At 40.5% G+C, this 17436-nt stretch overlaps 1 protein-coding gene across 2 annotated transcripts in view; it reads left to right on the top strand.

The window, feature by feature from the left end:
* Positions 1 to 17436, top strand: part of CNKSR2 (connector enhancer of kinase suppressor of Ras 2) — a 1535139-nt gene that overhangs the window by 740459 nt on the left and 777244 nt on the right. For both annotated transcript variants that reach the window (XM_078656116.1, XM_078656115.1), the window contains exon 6: positions 11782 to 11901. In XM_078656116.1, coding sequence (XP_078512242.1) covers positions 11782 to 11901 — 120 coding nt within the window. The remainder of the gene's footprint in view (positions 1 to 11781; positions 11902 to 17436) is intronic.

Genomic DNA, 17436 nt, shown 5'->3' with positions numbered 1-17436 from the left:
CAGCACTGTTTTCTGCTGATTTATGGAGTAGCCGGATACCTTCCCGAAATGTTTTAACTGTGCCCAGATATCTGGAAGAGCTTGTTCCAAGTATCCTGTCAGGATCATTAAATCATCTGCATAGAGCCCTATCTTCTTCTCCCAACCCATACAGATAAAAAGTGGAATAGCTTGACATGATCTTAATTTACAGGCCAAGTAAAGTAAAGTCCACATTTGTAAAGCGCACAATCACCCGTAAGGGTCTCTAGGCGCTGGGGGCCGTCGGGAAGATTAAGCGAGCTATTGCCCAGAGTCACATGGTGCTGGGCTAACCTGCCGCCGGAGCCGGGGATCGAACCGTGGTCCCAAGAATCCAGCGTCAGTCGCCCTGGCCGCGGCGCCACACCTCTTCCCTATATATATAGAGATTAAAAAGGAGAGGCTAAAGGGGGCAGCCTTGTCTGGTCCCTCTGCAGATTTTGAATTGCTTTGTTAGATTCCCATTAACAAGTATCCTTCCTGAGGGATCTTTATAGAGAGCTTTAACTGCTGCTACAAAGCATCCTCCCAAATTGAAGCGATTAATTACTTCTATTAAAAAGGGACAACGGACCCTATCAAAGGCCTTGGCAGCGTCGAATGTTAAAACTGCTAATGGAGACTGATAAACATTTGCCAAATCTATCACCCCTATTATAAGAGAACTTTTGGTGAACATGTAATGCTGACTCGCCGCAATGTCAAGGAGCCAGTAGACATTTGTGAAGGATTTTTCGAATTTCAGAAACAAAAACCCAAAGCAGGGGTCTGTTTATGAAGTTAAACAAATGAGTGAAGCTGATTCCATTTATGACTTCCAAAACAATGATCTTGATGGTCCCATTGCATACGGGTCGGAAACCAGTCAGATCCTACACTGGAAAAGAGGCGAGGGAACTGCAAGGGAGCAAGATATAGCTTTCAAAGTGGGTGCAAGAGTGATGGTTTGCTCAGCCAATTTCAACTTTTTGTTGACTTTATTCAGTACCGATAACTTCAGTTTAACTGCGGTTATTTGAAGAAATGTCTGTCTTTTTACCATATGTTACTGACCCACGAGTAGAAAAGATAACTTAACTTAAAAAAAAAACTTTAATGGCATACATCATACCCCTTTTTTGCATTTACTCGGCTACACACAGACTTTGGCTGTAGGCAGCAGGTATTGCTCACAATGCATGGTCCGCAGCCACTGTCTGTACCCAACCTCCTGCACAACCGATCCCTGCAGTGCCAGTATGTAGCTGTGCACATCAAGGGGCTTGGCCCGTGGTCAGGCTCAGTGCCATTTTCTGTGCCAACAAATCATATCTGAATTCCTTTTGGCCACGCACTTCGAGCTGTTGATAGAGAGTCTGGGCCATGGCTCGGTTCTGTGAGAGCTTATGGGCCCAAATTGCTCCATGTGCATAGCGGTCGCCTTGTAAAATTGCACTATAAATTGCTTGTTTTTACTTTCTTTTCAAGTTATCAAACTTGAATCCACGTGTCCGATGAAAATAAATACTGCGTCTTTCTATTTTCTTTTAGGGGCAGTATCTGCCCCTCTTGGACTATCCAGGTATTTCTACTTGCCCTTAGTACTGGTAAGGCTTCTCCCGTTGTACTGGCTTTTGATGCAGATATAGGGTTGGGAGTAGATAACAAAATACATTAAGTATCCTCATATCATACGAGATTAAAACACAATTAATTTTAATGTTAAATTGTAGATACATTCTGAGCATCAATGACGAATTTCAGGGTCAAAATAAATCTTTTGTTCTCCTCAGTAATGGAAGTCCATGGTTAGTTAACAGGTAAGCTGTTCTTTGAAAGTACAGTAAACACGTATTTTGCACTATCTGGTCACACAGCCTAAGTCTTTTGGCAGCTAAATGATACATATTTCCCCTTATGGATTCTAGCTTCGCAGCTAGAATCATAATACTGTTGGTGACGCAGCACTATCCAAGAGTGGTCTGGAAAGGTTCTGCTGTGCTTCACCACCTGCCATTCTCTAAGTGTAACTAACAATAGGCATTGATTATTTTCCACTACTATATCCCCTGAAACTGGATTTCTCAATTTCTTATCAAATGCACCCTCTTGTTTTTCCCAAGTTGACCAGTCCAAAAAAGCTGTACCATTATTTTGTGGAAAAATTTCTAAGATAAATGTTCTCATACCAATAAGCCATTGTTGATCTGATAGTATTTATTTATTTTTTCTTTAAAGTGCTGGCGCCTGAGCGTTTCAAAATAGCCTTCAAAAGGACCCCATCCCCTGGGGCCGAAATCTTAAATAAAGAGGAGGAGGGCCAAACCGACCCCCTCCCCAAGCCAAAGAGGCTGAGGGACACCAGCCCCCAAGCCTATCTTTCAAATAAAGGGGAGTGGGGTCGAGTGGCCCTCCTCCCTGAGCCATTCAATGGCCCCAGAAACCCCATCCCCCACTCCCGGGGTCCCAAGGTCCACAATGCCAGCGACACCCTCTATTTCCCTGCCCATGGGTAGGGAAAATGCAAACTTCTCTCAGCAGCTGGGAGCACAAAGCTGCTCCTGCCTGATGGGAGAACAAAACTTTCCCTGCCCACATTCTTAGAAATCCTTTGATTACTCATACCCCACGGGAACAAAATAAAAACTCCTACCGTGGGGTTGGAGCAGTGCCAGCTCCTGCTGCACCTGCAATGGGGGGAAAGCAGGGGAGCCGATGGAGCTGTGGGGACCTGAGCTGTACCCCCCCAGCAACACTAGAAAAAACATAAGTTCCCTGGGTCATTGAAGCAATGACCAAAGGAGAACCTACCATATTTTTCTAAAGCAAATTCCAGGCTGGAGCTTTTGCTCTGTAGCTGGGATTGAAGTGTCACCTAGGGACTGGTTGAATTTATGAGTACCTCTCTCAATATATCCTCTACAACAACTCTCTCACTCATCCCAAATCCCATTCTATTACTACGATCAAGTAACCATTTCTAGACTCTTCCCTCTTCTACCCCTCCTTATATAATCTCATAGCTCTTACTATTCAGATCCCCCCTTTCTAAGCCCTTCCCTCTGACTTTTCCCCACCTCCCCTTTTCCCATCCCAAACCACCTCGTACTGCTATGATTTAAAAAAAATTAATTAAAAAACTCGAAATCCTTCCAATATCTTTTTAATTCAAATAACAGGCTAACATGTCCGTCACCCAAATTAATTTCATATTTCCCTATACTAATTCCCCACTAATCCTGTTTTGGGTTTGGGAGTAGCATGATACTCGCCGAAAAGTGCTTCAACACCTCAACAGGGGTAGCTAGGGCAATATAAATGCATGCCCATCCCTCTTCTATCCCTCCACTATCTCTGTTCAATTCAAATAACAGACTAACATGTCCACCACTCAAATTCATTTCATATTTCCCTATACTAATTCACCACTAATCCTGTTTGGGTTCCAGAGTAAATTGCTACTCTCCAAAAAGCGCTTTGGTACCTCATCAGAGGTAGCAAGCGCTATGTAAATGCAAACACTTTCCTCTTCTATTCCTCCACTGTCCTTTTCAATCCAAATAACAGACTAACATGTCCACCACTCAAATTAATTTCATAATTCCCTATACCATATGATATATAAACTTTATTACAATCTCAGAGATTCAAAAAAGTACATCACAGTATAGGTTCAATTTAAAAAACAATAAAACCATATAATAAAATCATTAAGAAAGGGTTATCAGTGGACATTGCAGCAAATTATTATACAATAAGTATAAATTCATGGATAAAAAGACAATAATCAGAGTAATAACTTCCTCCGGCTGACCCACATAGCATACAGAAAACGGGAGATACCGAAGACTATCAATCTACGGGTATCCGTAGACAGCAGCCTCAGGATTTCAAGATAGTGGCCCGGACCAACAGCTCTAGATAGTGGTATTATCCATTTTTTTCTCAGTAATACGTAATCAGGACAGAAAAAAAGTAAATGAACAATAGATTCTGTCGATGATTTACATGCAGGACATAAATCAACTACAGGAGGATACATGCAACATTTCAAACAGAAAGAGTTAGTTGGTAGGGTCTTGTATCTAAACTTCAAAAAAAGCTTGCGGGCCAATGGAGGAGTAATTTCATCTATTGCCGTTCCAATACATGGAACATGTTTATAAGTTAAATAAGCTTTAGTTAGGCCTGAGGCATATTCTGTTAGTTCCAATTGTACTATTTTTTCCCAGTACATCTTTTTCAGCTTGTCTCTTGAGATACAGCTCATGGTTCCTGGGCTAGACCAAAAGCTGTCCATCCCCAGTTTCCCTAGTAGATCCCGCTAGTAGGAGAACCACCTTATAGATGCAGCCTGAAGAAATCTTAAGAGATCCCTTAGGGCATCCCGATAAGGATCCAGCTCATCTGTTGTCCATAGTCTAAACCAGAATGATATTATTTTGTAATTTATTCTATGCTTTAGTTGTTTATGAGCAATATCAAAGTAAAAAGGGATCAAAGGGGAACTGGCAGGGAGATCTACAAGCGATCTTAAGAATCGATTTTCAGCTGTGGACAAAGTGGCCAAAGAACTAACACCCCAGAGTTTCGCCCCATAAAGTACGCCGCCTAAAACCTTAGTATTGTAAATGTGAAGAGCGGGGGCTATTTGCCTGGATACTGTTCTCCTGTGTATCTTACTTATGTGGACACATTGTTGAATTAGTTGGAGTTTTGCTTTTTCTACCTGTGGGGTCCAGCTAATTGAAGGAGTAACTCGAATCCCCAAGTATTCAAAAGCTTCGACCTTCTCCAGTTTAATGCTACCCGCCCACATTGGTCTGGTCTTTGCTACATTTTTACCTTTGTTGAAGATCATAAATTTGGTCTTAGACTCATTTAGGCTGAGGCCTCTTTCTTTGCAAAACTTTAAAAAATAATTTAAAAGTTGCTGCAATCCTTGGGGTGATTTTGAAATTAAAAGAGTGTCGTCGGCAAATAACAATGCCGGGACTCTACCTAACCCTATTTTTGGGGCGTCACAACCATCTTTATCTAAAAACTCGACTACTCCATTAATAAATAAAGTAAAGAGTGTTGGGGCAAGCACACACCCTTGTCTCACTCCTCGCTTAACTGGGAAAGTTTCAGTGACTTGATTATTTACACCCCATCTAAGCTGTGCAGAATTATCCGAGTGCAACTGATTTAAAATGTTTAAGATATTTTTGGGGACGCCCATCCCTAGTAACCCCTCCCATAGTTTTTTTCATGGAACAAGATCGAAAGCTGTGCGCAAACTCACAAAAGCCACATAAAGCCTTCTGCCTTTTACAACCACTTCCTTCCAATAAATACAAATCCATCGAAACACCTGGTCCAGCATACTGATTTTAGAACGAAAACCTGCCTGAAAATCACTTAAAATCTGACCTTCTCTCATCCAAGTTTGAACCCTACCTAAGACCTGCTTGCAGAAGATTTTTTGAAGGGAGTCAATAAGGCTGATAGGCCTATAATTCAATGGGACAGATCTATCTCCTTTTTTAAAAATTGGCACAATTTCAGCCATCTGCCAGGAAGATGGAATAGGGGCACCAGCCAATATCAGGTTAGATATCAAATTTATATATAAACCCCATGACATTTTATCTTCTTTATATAGATCATTAGGGATTCTATCTGGACCAGGGGCACATGCCAACACACAAGAGGATATTGCTGTTAGTGTTTCCTCTAGTGAGATGATCAAATTTCCTTCTTCATGCCCCCTGGAGAGGTCCATGTCCACCAATGTATTGCTAGCTTTATAAGGATCATCTCCATAGAGAGGGCCAAAATGCGCAACCCACTCCTCCTGTTGTATAGTATACTCCAGTGTGGGTCCTTCCCCTTTTAACCAATATGCCACATGTCTCCAAAATCCTTTGGGGTCGCTTTCCAACGGGGCCACATGTAAAGATTCCCAGAGTGAGTCTTCCCACTCCTTTGTTGCTTTATTATTTTTTGTAACCAGCTCTACTAGTAGAAATTTCTACATGGACCCCTCTTTTAATTGCCCCAATGAGTGTCCCATTAGCCTTCCTACAGTCCTGGTTAAACCAGGAATTCTTGTTATCATGCTTTGGGGTGATACGATGACCCTCATTACTCCTGGTTTTTAATGGTTGGCTCAGTATACTCCTTATCTCGCTGAAAAAGAGGTCATGGGTGGGCCCTAGAGTTATAATAGCATTGTTAGGGCAAAGACAACTCAGATCCTCAATCAGCTGCCTTGCTTTAGTTTTTACTATTTCTAGGGCTTCTGGATGTTTCTCTACCCAGGTCCATTTTAAAGCTTTCTCATTATTTGCCACAGATAGTATAACCACATCAGGGTGTACCCTGGGGGTTGACTGGAAAGTGGCCTCACTTAATAGGGTTAGAGCAAGAGCATGATGGTCACTTTCTATCCTTTTCACCACCTTCATATCTAATAATTGGGGCCATATGTTTGGGGTAATTAGGCAATAGTCAATTCTACTGGTTTTGCCTGGTCTGTTAAAAGTATGTTCCTCTTTTGGGTCAGTTTGTGTCCTGCCGTTTGTGGCTCTGAGCTCGTGTTGTAGAGTTAATGCAAGCACCTGTGCCCCTCTCTTTGACTACCCTACTGTGGGCAAATCTAAAGGGGAAATAGACCATAGGCAATCCCAATCTTCAGTGAGGTCTCGGGAGTGGAAATAAAAGGTTCGAAAGTGCAGTTGAAATCCCCTGCAACTATAGTAGGGGTGCTATCTGAGTATTTGGTTAGGTATCGTCTAACTTGAACATGGTAGCTGTTTTCTCTGTAGCACAATCTACTCTATTATAAACATTAAATATTCTAGCCTTCCAGCCACAGTATAGAGTCAATTCCAGTGCCAGAATATTCTCTGTATCGGCTTTTAACAACCTAATATTAGTCCCCAAAGATGTTTTTACCCAGGTTGCCAGGCCTCTATAAGGTCTACCTTTTTTTTTTTGCCTCAATGGCATATACCGATTAACCACTCCTGTGCGGGGTAGTCAAGCTCCATGTTTCCTGGAAGAGGATAACATCAAAAGGGTCCACAAAGCAACACCAATCGGGGTCTAATTGTGACTTTTGAATCCCAGCAATATTCCACACCAGGATACGTAGCTCGGCTGTAGGAACTATCCCAGCTTCCAAATCTGTGCCGCAGACCGAACCACCTACAAGCGGATTTTCTCCGGTAGAGGGAACCATTACCCTTCTGACCATGGAACTAATGCTTTTATCTACGGTGGAAATGTCTGATCCTGCTTGGGTACTTGAGTTATCTACCTTTACATCCCCCTTCTGACTAGTCATTATTATTTTGGAAGGAGGTAGGTTTATCATTTCCCAAATTATTTTCATAATTCCCTACACTAATTCACCACTAATCCATTTTGGGACCTGGAGTAACATGCTACTCACCGAAAAGGCACTTTGGCGCCTTGTCAGAGGTAGAAAGTGCTATATAAATGTAATTACAATATATCAAATATGTTATATGTTAGATATCACATAAAATACAAGCCCTTTAAATGGCTATTTTTACCACTGCATTTTTGGGTTGTAAAATGTGAAAAGGTAGAACTGAGACACATTTGTTTATTTTTTCTTTCTTAAAGAACAAATAATATATCTCTGACTATTTATTTTCATGGGCAGTGATTTAGAATGTCCATCCTGAGTATAAGTGCAATTGCGCACATTCAGGCCTGCAATGGCAGACTGGAGACTTATGTTTAGAAACATCAGCTAAGCACCACTTCCTAACATGTGTAGGAAGGGCATGTGCACTTTTACACTGCATTTACAGTGGGAAAGGGCCCGGAGACCAAATGCTACAAACAGAGAATTATTTTTCTTTCTTAGAGAAAAAATAATATAGCTCTGACTTTTTTTTTTCACAGAGTCACAGACATATAGATCAATAAAACTTTCTTAAATATTTTTTGAGTCAGTAGTAAAATCTAGATTTGATTTAAATTATTGCTAATTTTTGGAGAAAGATGCTTGATCTGCTTAATATATATAAGGTGGATGTTGGGTGTGGAGATGGAGGTTTGGCTGTTTGCGGGGTTGGCCTCAGGCAACCCCCGCTGCACATGGGCAAAGACTGTGTGTGGTGGGAGGTTGACTTTATGTATGAGTTGGAACTGGCACTTTCTGGTTGGATGAAGTGATACCCTAGCCTGGCAGAACCTATCACTCTCATGAGGGATGGGTGATTACACTGGGTAGCGTGGCACTGAGCAGCCATGCTTATACCAGGGGCAATGTGTAAAGCATTGGCGCAGCACTCCCATATAATAAGTGCACTGAGTGCCACAAAAGAAACTTCACACTTGGTGTATATAAATAAAGTTCATATTCAACTCATACATTAATGAACACAACATGAACATCATGTATTTCTGGGCATAAATCACACTTGGAAATATAACTAGCAGTACTAGTCCCAGCCATGTTAAAATGACATCAGTAGTAATTGTTACTTTACCCCAGCACCCTGATGTGGTGCAAAACATTTCAAACCTAGGCCCATCCTGGCCGTGATTATAATTCCATACGACACAGTATAGGGTGCATCCCAGATCACAACAATATAAAAAATATGTGCATACAAAGAATTACTACAATTTTAAGTTTTAAGGAGCACCATGGACCGAGGCATACAGGTGAAACCAATGTCAAACGTAGTATTCTCTTGGCAGTATGCGCCAGGGAGCTACATTGCAGAGAGGTGTTCAGAGGCTATGCCCCTTTTTATACCTCTCTACAATGCAGTTCTGTGGCGCTTACTGGAGGTACCTGGTAGGCTAGTTGGCCCCCAGGGACCCTCAGGACTCAAGGGGATTTAATCCCTCAATTTACAACGCACCAGGGGGCATGTTTGCACAGTGGTGCAGGGAGGGGGCGGGCGGGCCTGACATAGCAAGTGTGCAAACGCACCCCCTGTCACATTGTAAATTGGGGGATTAGATTCCCTTCAATCCTGAGGGTCCCTGGGGGCAAACTAGCCCACCAGGTACCTCTAGTAAGCGCCACAGGCCACAAACCAGAGAAATTGGTCCATTATAGTTAATTCAGCTAACTATAACTCGTGCCCCCGCAATGCACTGCTGATGACATCACATATTACATCATTCATGACTTGGTCAGTGACATCATTGATGACATCTCAAATTACATCACTGATGACATCATCCATGTGATAATCTGATGCACCTCCTCATACTCTAATATAACCTTTGATACACCCACTCTAAAATACAGACTACCATTTTCAAAACCAAAGACACACCAATACCAGTTAGTAAATACCCACTCACTAATTCCTATGTATACACACATCCACTCATTCACCCATACAGTCACTCATACATGCAGTCAACTATCAATACGGCATTATCATATGCACTCACATATCTATACAGACAGTCACGCACAACCACTCATCCATAGAGTTACTTACACACCTAGTCAATCATGCAAATAATTAATCACACTCCCATTTACTCACCTACACAGTTATACACACACCACCTCACTTATTCAAACATATACTAACACATACTTACACTCTTATACGATAGGTAATACACGCCCACACTGATCCATACAGCCACTCTCACAATCCCTCACTCTCACATAGTCATTTATACACTCCAACACTCACATATACTGCCTTTCACATATGCAGTTACTCACACATGTACCACTGAGGTATCCATTCACTCGCCAACACACCAATACACACACTCGCCCACCCATCCAGCTCTTTACAGATGCACTCTTGAACCCATACACCCAGTGAATGAGCCACTCACACATCTATGCACAGAGTCACACCCCCACCCATTCACACAGACACTCAGGCACCCATACAGATACTCAGGCACCCATACAGATACTCAGACAACCAATCAATAACCCATATAGATCCTCATTGAGCTACTCACCAACCCATGCAACTGCTTACACACCAACTGACCAACTAAACTGTGTGAATGTCTGTATCAGTCACTAACCCATGCATTTAGTAAGACACATTTAATCACTCACTTATATAGTCAGTCACACACCTACTCAAATCATCCATCCAAACATTCATACACCCACTCATTCTTCATTAAACATTGACATATATAAAACATATTTAAACTTTATAGAAACACAGTCACCGGATGATGTCATCAGTGAGGTCATTTGAGATTTCGGCAGTGATGTCACTGACCATGTCATGAAGGATGTACTATGTGACATCATCAGCAGTGCATTGCGGTGGCACGAGTTACGTTAGCTGAACTAACTATAACGTCCCCGAAACCTGTGTTTTTTTCAGTGAATTCATGATTACACGCAGATGGAAAAAGACATGTATTACTAAGGTCTTTGTGTGGTGTACTCATTTGCGTGTAGCCCAGCTGGGAAGATGCTACAATTACCACAGCAGAGCACATTTAAACATGAGATAAACACTGTTTACTGCCTCACATATTGCATGTTGCAATGGATTTACACCGAAAACCAACTCTCGGTGGCAAGCCTTTGAATGGAGCTTTGTATTATATCATTTATATTGGCTACAAGCAGCAAATGCATCTTCTGCACCATGGGCCCTATTATGTAAAGGGCGAATTTTCCTGGTTGCGTCTGGCGCACCTTAAAAAAGGTAAGCCAGGCTCAAACAGGGAAAGTGCATCATATTACATGGAATGGACTGCCCCCAGGGCAGCTCTAAACTCACTCTGCCCTGGGGGCAGCGCATTTCAGTGAAAAATGAAGAGGTCGCACTGAAGCCGTTCCGTGTTTTCACAGTGCAGACTGCACTTTTAAAGAGGATTAGAGATACCTTTGCAGGCAGGTGCATTCAGTGACTGCACCCACCTGCAAGGGGATGTCTGGTGGTGCCCCCCTCCAGAGGGCTGCCATCACGTGGCACACCGACAGTACGCCACCTTTTAAACGGCATACTGTCAGTGCACCTCCTGAGAGTGTCTTTTCATCTGTGCCCTCGTCCATAATAAGGTGGGGGTGCAGAGGCAGGGGGCGTTCCATCATTTGCATCAAAAGATAGCACTGGCGCTTTAACTGAGCTGCTGCTATCAGTATTACAGAAGGGGCTGCACAAGCGTCTGCGGCCCCCTCTGTAATACCAAAGAGGCCCAGGGGCACGCAAAGTGTGTGCAAACACCCATTTCACCCTCGAGGTACTTATGTAATACGGCCCCATATGTAAGAATTTCTTGGTTGTGTGGAGGCACCAAATCTGATTTTGATATTTAGCTGCAGTATGTGTGACTGATAACCACAAACACATCACTTTTAAAATTTCTAAAATATGTTAGCACTTATAGAAGGTGAGTAGCAGATCGACGTTCAAAGGATACTTGCGATGCTGATGGTAGACGTTCTTCACAACACTTTTTTCTCTCATGACATATACGTAGTGAACAGTGCCTATTAATGCGAGAGCTCTTCAAACTGTATTACATAGGTAGCTTTCTCCCGTTTTGAAACATTCACCTAGTCAATTGAAATATGTTGCCTTGACCATAAAAATGTTGCATTTTATGAATATATCACAAAATTGCATTATGCAATTTCTACGTCAAAGGAAAATTATTACACGTGATGACGTGTAATACTTTTACTTTATATTTCTCTTTTATGCATAAGTTTTGGTAGAAACAGAGCACTTTAGCTTGGATTAACCATTTCCTACTAGGCAATAAACACTAATATGTTCTTTTTTCTGCTTGCAGTGTAAAACCCTCTCAGGAGTCTGTGACAACGTCATATCTCTCTCGTCAGATCCACTGGTTTCCCAAGCAGCTCACCTTGAAGTTATTCAACTCGCAAACGTCAAACAAAGTGAAGGGCTGGTAAGATAATTATTATTTTCTATTAAAGTAAGAGTTAAAAACCATTGCTGAAAAAGACTAAGTTAAGTGTAATTAAAAAAGAATACTTTTGTTTTTCGTATCTCAATCATTTCACCATAATTGAATACCCTAGCATCATTCCCAATTATTATAAATAGATCTTGCACAGCTTAGAGACATATTTCCTAACATCACTGAGTCGATTTCTCCTTTCATCATGTGTGTTTCCTGAGTGATTATTTATTGTAAATAATTTTCAAGGATAAAGGTCATAGTTAAATGTGTAAGACATCAACATTTGGGCTCTGTAGGAAACTCCTTTTCTGATGGCCATCCAAGAGGCTTCGCTTTTTTATTGACCTTATTTTTACTCATACTCTGACCCTGTGCTCTGTGACATTGCAATTAGGTGACACAGTGTGTGTGCCGTGGACTTAAACTGTGCTGTCAAAATTGGCTGCCTCCAGTTGATCTATATTTCTTTCCTGGAAGACCATGGTGGATGGCGCAGAAAATGCACCAAAGGCACGGAGGTATAATGCCATGTGGGCTGCAGGGACTATTTAAACCACCCCATAGATGATAACAAAAATATATGGGTTTTAGAAAAATGTCTTTGCAATGTAGCAAAACTAATTTTTATATTAATAGGTCACCTCACATTGTGCCTTGTCAGCTCACAGGTTTGAGTAGCATAAAAAAGAATCAGCCTGTATTTTTGGTGAGTGTGTTATTACAGTGAATACATATGCAACAGCTGTTTTGATAGTGTAGGTTAAGACATATTTTCATAAACAGGCCTAGGTGTAAATTTCCTTTAACAGGCCTTGATGTTATTATTAAATTTCCTATTTTCTCCAGGTAAAATACTAAAATAATGATTCAATGTTATTTTCCACTCAGTTCCAAAACTGAATTTAATGGTGAAAGTAGCTTGTGTTAGCTAACTGTAATGAAAAATTAACTTCACAAAAATGACCTCATGTTTGAGTCCATACAAACATACAATGATGTAGTCGAGGCAGATGAGGTAAAGTTGTGAAGTAGGTTTATTCAGCCATATTCAGGATATTAGGAAGTATAACTCTGGAACAAGCAGCCCCACCAGGAGCAGCCTCCTAGCTACTCAGCCCATTCTCAACTGCCAACTCTCATACCAAGCACCCAAGCATTCCATACATGTCAATCACACATACATTCTTACTTGGAACACTCACACTGGCTGAGTAGCTAGATGCAGAGAAGTGCAGTAACATAAACACTAAACCCAGAATACTACAGTTGGCTGAGACAAAACTGGGTCAGAACTGATTTACTACTCAACCCCACTCTAGAGATAAATTGAGAGTCAACACTGGTGTTTTATTTTGCCCTTACATATCTCTGTTCTCTCTTATCCGAGTTTGATTGTTTGGGTGTCTTTTTTGTTGACCAATTTTTCTCTATTTCTCTAAACTGATTTTGGATTGTTATTAGGTTGTCTTCTTCACTTTACAATTGGTGGTAGTGCTTGAACTGAACACATGATTCTCTGGTGCTCACCTGCTGCTTGTGCCAGAGATTATCTAAGAGCCCTGTCTTGGTCTAACCAGATTGTGTTTATTAAATCCATGAGTAACCTCGCAGGCACCAAATTAAAATCCCATTTCCAGAAAGGTACCCTTCAGAACAAAAGATAAAAATGCGATTCCACATGAATTACATCTGTACTAATAATTCTGCCACACAGGTGTGGTGTCTTGGTCTGATTGAGTAAATGTATTAGTCCTTGGATAAGTTAACGTTTTTTGAGCTTCTCAATCAATCATCCTTAAACTGCACTCCATCACTTGAGGTTGAATCTGGCATAAGAAGGAAACAACTACCCAAGATGATTGTGAGATTGGAAATGATTTGCTAAGAGCAGTTTGCCATGAGATGTACGAGGATAGTAGCTGTTGATGCTAACTAGACTATACTAACTGGCGTGGGAGATTGTTTGACAGGATACAGCGAGTAAAGCTTTATTCAGCAAATGCAAATCCTAGAAAGCGCCTTGAGACCCTACGGGTGAGTAGTGCGCTATATAAATGACCTGATTGATTGATTGATTAGAAAGTGCATGTGGCATATTTTTTAAAAATGCATGTAGTAGATTAAGTCACAAAAACAATGCCCTTTCTCTCTTGTGAGAAACAGAAAGAAAATAAATTAAAGAGACAAATATTCATTAGGTAAATGCATTGAACCAAAGTACATTTAACCAGACAAGCTAAAGCCAACTACATATGTTCCACTCCTCAACAGTTGTCACCATGTGAGGCACTATCCAAAATGTTGTAGTCCACACACCTTTTCATTGATCCTGGGTATAAACTTGTTATGTAACTCTAACAACTTGTAACAAGGGACTGTTAGCTAGTGCAGCTCATGGTTTGAGCTATGATCTCTTCATTAGTGAGTCTGTGGATAGCATGCCCTTCTCAAATTCAGCCTCATTGTCTAGGAACCTTTTGGAGTGTGTTAATATAAGGTCCTTACCCACATTGAACACATACAGATGTGAAACGGAATATCAGTAGAATCATTACTTACATCAACAAATCGAAACATCTTATTCCATGTGATACCAGGCTATCTTAGTTTCATTCACTAGGTAGGATTCAGACCTATCAATGTCTAGAAAGTGCAGCCCACTGAGATAGTGCTAAAATGATGCCACTTTTATCTTGTTGCAGATTATTCTTCATAATTGGTATTTAGTGCGAGAGTGAAACCCGACCTGGATCCAAGATAGGTTTTGTACCCACCCAGTGCCTTGATGATGCATACTTTAAGAGAAATAATGACTAATTCTTGTTGTAATGAAGCAAGGTTGGTGTACTGGTCATACCTGAGGCAATAACCCTCCTCAAGAATGTATTAGTGAATTTAAATTTTTTTGAAATAATTGTAAAAGTTTCTTTGTGAACTCTGGGACTTGGGCAGGGTTAAGCTCTAGCCTATTACATTCTTGAATAAGATTTGCAGTTCAGAAGAGCAACATAACAGTGTTGGCCTATAGGGCATTATCAGTGAGGTATGGCTTGATTCATATGACACTGTAAACATGGGACTTACATCTGTTCTTAACCAGAAATTCATAAAGGGCAATTTTAATAATTGATTAGTGGTTATTTTAGGTAAGTGCCATGTGATGTAAATCTTCTCCCTGAGTCCCTTGAAAGCCAGAATTCCACATTGAGAAGGGTTTTGAAATGGTCATTGCTCCCTCTTTTATGCATTCTTCCTTAATGCACACACTGCCATATAGTTCAGCCCAGGCATTCCTCACACCCGTGGGAACTCAAATGGCAAGAGATAGAGTAGCTGTTGGAAAATTGCGCTGTAAGTAAATACTGGACAAAATGCACCCCACTACTATTGTCCTTCACCTCTGGACACTCTTCCAATTAGGCACTAGAAGACAGCATGCCAAGACCATTACCACAGGCTTGTCCATCTGTCCCATCCCTAGAGATTAAATTATTTTCATTGTATCGCACTGGGATGGGATTTTCTTTTCAATACAATATTTGAAAACCATAAAAGATTCACAAAAACACATTAAATGTATGTGTTTCTGGCAATGCCATATATTTGTATGTTTTTTTTATATAAATGACAGCTCTCAAACTCGTGTTACATTTTTGAAATGATATATTCCTTTAAAATCAGTGATTAATTGTATGTGTTTCTGGCAAAATGCCATATATTTGTATGTTTTTTTATATCAATCACAGCTCTCAAACACGTGTTACATTTTTGAAATGATATTTTCCTTTAAAATCGGTGATGCTATAACTGTTGTTTACAACCCTTGGAAATAATGATAATAATAATACATTTTCTTATGGATGCCAGGCTACCAAAAAATAGAGCATAATATTTTAAGTCCAATTAGACATATTTCTGAAGTATTGTATAGCAACACAATACCCCTTTAGTTATTGTGCAAAATTCAGATTGTAAATAGTTAGCTACATATAGTATATATATATATATATATATATATATATATATATATATATATAGTGTTAATACTTATCAATATTAACTTTACAACGCATAGGGATCCTTGAACCTGCTGAGTCATCTGGTGTCAGTTGAGGTTGGTGCTGGGAGACGGAGGAGTTCCTGAGTTTTCTTCTTTTGTTCAGCTCCCTACATTGGAAATAAACTTTGCCTTTGTTTACCTACAGTCTTGGAGGACCATTATTACTACTCAGTCCCATTGCTATGCTCCTATACGGTCTTGCCCCCAATTCCAATTGCTGTTGGTGTTCAGTCTCTGCCGCTGACATCTTGCAAATGGTGTGGGCCTGTCCTAGAATCAACTCTTACTGACAGAAGTCCAAACTAAACTTCAGGCAATAACAACCCCTGATCTGAGCTGAACACCCATGGTGTCACTTATTGGCTATTTTAAAGATATTCCAAAGCCCTCTCGTAAACTTGTCACACTGGCCCTACTACTCGTAGAGAGAAGGGTGGTTATGAACTGGAAATTAAAAGTCCCTCCTAGATATGCCCAATAGCTCTGGGACCTCGGCACCTGTGCTGAACACGCAAACACATACAACATGCTTCTCCCCTTTCCTCCACACCTAAGTACACATGAGCAGGCTCTATGCCTATTTAGTGGAACTACACCAGACCCCTGAATACCCTCACAAACATGCTGCAGTGGACTGAATATGGCTCATGCACTGCAGCGAATTTTAATCTGCCCATAGACAGAACTGGCTGGAGATCCAATGGTATGATGTCAATTGGGAATAACATTAGTTATCATGAGTTCATAAGTCCTGTGTGCATGATATGATTGTAGCCTGAAGTTAATTTACTTTATATGCCTGTATTGTTTGCTTCAAATTAAAAATAAAACAATTAAGAAAGAGGAGTCTGTGGGAGTTAAGCCAAAAAAAGGACATTCACTGAAAAAAGAAAGGTTAAAATGGAGTTTTACATGAACAAGTTAGTAAGCTTTTAGCTCGCATTAAATAAGCCTTAGATATTCACTAATAAGCACTAGGATGTAAGAAAATGATATTTATATAAATAATGATTTCTATATTTTAAAATCAGAATTACAAGGGTCAGCCATGTACTGATCAACATTTCATCCCTGATTGTTTCTGATATGTAAATAAATACAAGGAGCATGTGTGCTATTTTCGTTGATCTGAATGTTTTAGAAACACCATAATATCTAGTTAATATAATAATGAAAGTGCCACAGCCCAGTTGAACCTTGCAATGTAAATATTAATTCAGAAAATATCAAATATCTTAGAAAGATTCTAGACAGAATCATTTTTTGAGAAACATTTATAATGCATAGTCTAGATATGGCAAACAGATAGTGGCTAGGTGTAAGATTGATAAGGAAGGAATGCTGTAGCACAAAGGAGAGCGGTGGAGTAAATGAAGCCTGTCAACTCTGCATCATATCATTCCGCATTAAAAGTAATACATACACTTCTGTAGGAACATGCAATTTTTTGCCTGAATCCT

This window comes from Lissotriton helveticus, chromosome 8, assembly GCF_964261635.1.
Source record: "Lissotriton helveticus chromosome 8, aLisHel1.1, whole genome shotgun sequence".
In the NCBI taxonomy this organism is placed as follows: domain Eukaryota; kingdom Metazoa; phylum Chordata; class Amphibia; order Caudata; family Salamandridae; genus Lissotriton; species Lissotriton helveticus.
Note: the sequence above shows the minus strand (reverse complement) of the source record. Positions and strands in the feature narration are given on the sequence as shown.